Genomic DNA, 2,518 nt, shown 5'->3' with positions numbered 1-2,518 from the left:
AAAAAAGAAGAAAAAACCTAAATCTTCCTTGAAAACTATATAGTTGAATCTTCAGTTAATCCTATTATTCTTGCAAATGGCATTTTCTACTTGTGACTAGGTTAATCAATATGATGACTAAGGCTATGGCCACACGTGATGTTGTACTTCAGTTCAGTTCAGTCACTCAATCGTGTCCAACTCTTTGCGACCCCTTGAACCACAGCACGCCAGGCCTCCCTGTCCATCACCAACTCCTGGAGTTTACCCAAACTCATGTCCATTGAGTCACTGATGCCATCCAACCATCTCATCCTCTGTCGTCCCCTTCTCCTCCTGCCTTAAATCTTTCCCAGCATCAGGGTCTTTTCCAATGAGTCAGCTCTTCGCATCAGGTGGCCAAAGTATTGGAGTTTCAGCTTCAACACTTAGCCAGCAAAAATTCCCTATATTTGTGAAATCAGATAAAAATATGAAAAAAATTTGCTTTGATTTCCTAGGTTGGATCATTAAATGCATGCTTCCTTGCCAAGAGGAATTTCCAAGTTGACATATATGAAGCTAGAGAAGGTGAGACAATACTGAATAATGTGAGATGTGGTTCTAATTCTTTGACTTCTTACTCCTTTAGATTTTAAAAAGAAAAAATAAATTTTTAAGGTAAACTGTTAGACTTCATTAAAACCCTCAACTATCTAAATTTAATTTAATGCAAATTCATTACTATCTGTGTTTTCTTTAAAAGAGTTAACAAAGTCTTTTAATTTGGTTCAGATGGCACCCATTTTTGAGGTGTATATGCTCACCCTGTCTTAGGATATAAGAATTGTGTGTAACATGAGGTCTATCTACTTCCAATGTCTTAGATATCCGAGTGACTAAATCTGCACGTGGAAGAAGCATTAATTTGGCCCTTTCTTATAGAGGACGACAAGCCTTGAAAGCCATTGGCCTGGAAGATCAGGTACCTTGTGAATGCATTTTCCTTACAGAAGATAACACCTGTTGTTTTTCAACAATTGCATAGTCTTGATTTCTCTTAGTTCAAAGCAGCACTCAATGCCACAAAAATCACTGCATGAGAACTTGTTTTACAAAGGTTTTCAAACTTCTAAATTCACAACAGGGTGGACATTTCACACTTGAGGCACATGATTGGGGAGGGGGCAGAGCACGTTGTACGGCAGTGGAAGCTGTATCAGGTGGAAACCTGACTATCACTTCTGACACTGGGCCATCAACAATATGGTTAATCTTTGCCTTTTATTTGTGTGTGACCTGGGATGGCCTCTGGGGTGAGAGGAGGCAGGCTACATCCAGTCTTTTGACTATGTAGGTACTTAATCTCTTATCACAATTCTGTCCTCCAAAAAGCTCTGGGACTAGAAAGCTTTTTCATCACCCATTCAGCAGCAAACTTGACCTGATGCAGACTTTTTAAGCCTCTAAAAATATGTTTTACCAAAGAAATATTGTGTTATGGGGTGGCGCCCTAGACTAGTCTGCGTGTCATAAAGTATCCATATATGCACTCATTACCTATCTAACCTTTGAAAAGTTCTGAATTCTGAAACCAGTGAACTCTCAGTGTTTGGATAAAGATTGTGGGCCTGTTACAGATTTTCCTCATATAGACAGACTCAAGATTGTCAAATTTCTCGCTATCATGTATCTTGGAAATGTAAAGAGAAATAGTATATTTTTATTGACAGTATTTTTGTGAGAGTGTGTCCTTGAAATGATAAGTTCACGTAAGTGCTATTTGCATTTCCACATTTTTCTTAGGCATGTGTAGGAAAACACTTTGCACTGCACTTTGCACTGCATTTCAGGAATCCTGTGATTTACTCCTCATTCTTTATTCTTTTGTAATCATAAAAAAAGAACTTAATCTCTGACAGTGAACTGTTTCCTCATTTGTAATATTTGATTTAGGTACAGATAAACTTTAAAGTCTATTCTAAAATCTAAAGTTAAAAAAAAACCCTAAAAACTAAAATTTGTAGGAGCATAGTTTTTATTAAATTTCTATCATACTGTGTTCCCATGGTCTTTTACATTATTTTTGATTTTTGGAAAATGTTTGAATAATCACACTTTAAAATCAATATCTATTTTATTGACATGATGCCACATTATGGAAATTGAAATAGACATCTTGATTTTATTTCAGGTTGTATCCCAGGGTATCCCCATGAGAGCAAGAATGATTCACTCTCTTTCAGGAAAAAAGTCTGCTATCCCCTATGGGACAAAGTCACAGGTAGGTTTACCTGGAGATACCTTTTTGTAAAATGGTAATAGCTAAGTCTAATATCTAGAACTAGCTACTTGCTTGCTGACCTTGTCTTTCTAGCCCTGTTTTGACATTGTTTGCTTGTTTAGAATTCAAAAATATATACTAGTTAATTCATAGGAGATGTTTAGAAACAGCCTAGTCCCTAATAAGCATTCAATGGACTTCCCCCATGGTTCAGCAGTAAAGAATCCACCTGCAATGTAGGAGCCTCAGGAGATACAGTTCAATTCCTAAGTCAGG

The 2,518-nt window shown here is 37.0% G+C and overlaps 1 protein-coding gene across 1 annotated transcript in view; it reads left to right on the top strand.

The window, feature by feature from the left end:
• KMO (kynurenine 3-monooxygenase (kynurenine 3-hydroxylase)) overlaps positions 1 to 2,518 on the top strand; it is a 69,800-nt gene that overhangs the window by 25,817 nt on the left and 41,465 nt on the right. The window contains exons 2-4 of the mRNA XM_010836724.1: positions 480 to 549; positions 846 to 943; positions 2,153 to 2,242. Of these exons, the coding sequence (XP_010835026.1) occupies positions 480 to 549; positions 846 to 943; positions 2,153 to 2,242 (258 nt within the window). The remainder of the gene's footprint in view (positions 1 to 479; positions 550 to 845; positions 944 to 2,152; positions 2,243 to 2,518) is intronic.

Source organism: Bison bison, unplaced genomic scaffold (genome assembly GCF_000754665.1).
Source record: "Bison bison bison isolate TAMUID 2011002044 unplaced genomic scaffold, Bison_UMD1.0 scf7180017864064, whole genome shotgun sequence".
Taxonomy (NCBI): Eukaryota; Metazoa; Chordata; class Mammalia; order Artiodactyla; family Bovidae; genus Bison; species Bison bison.
This window is presented reverse-complemented; position numbering and strand designations above follow the sequence as displayed.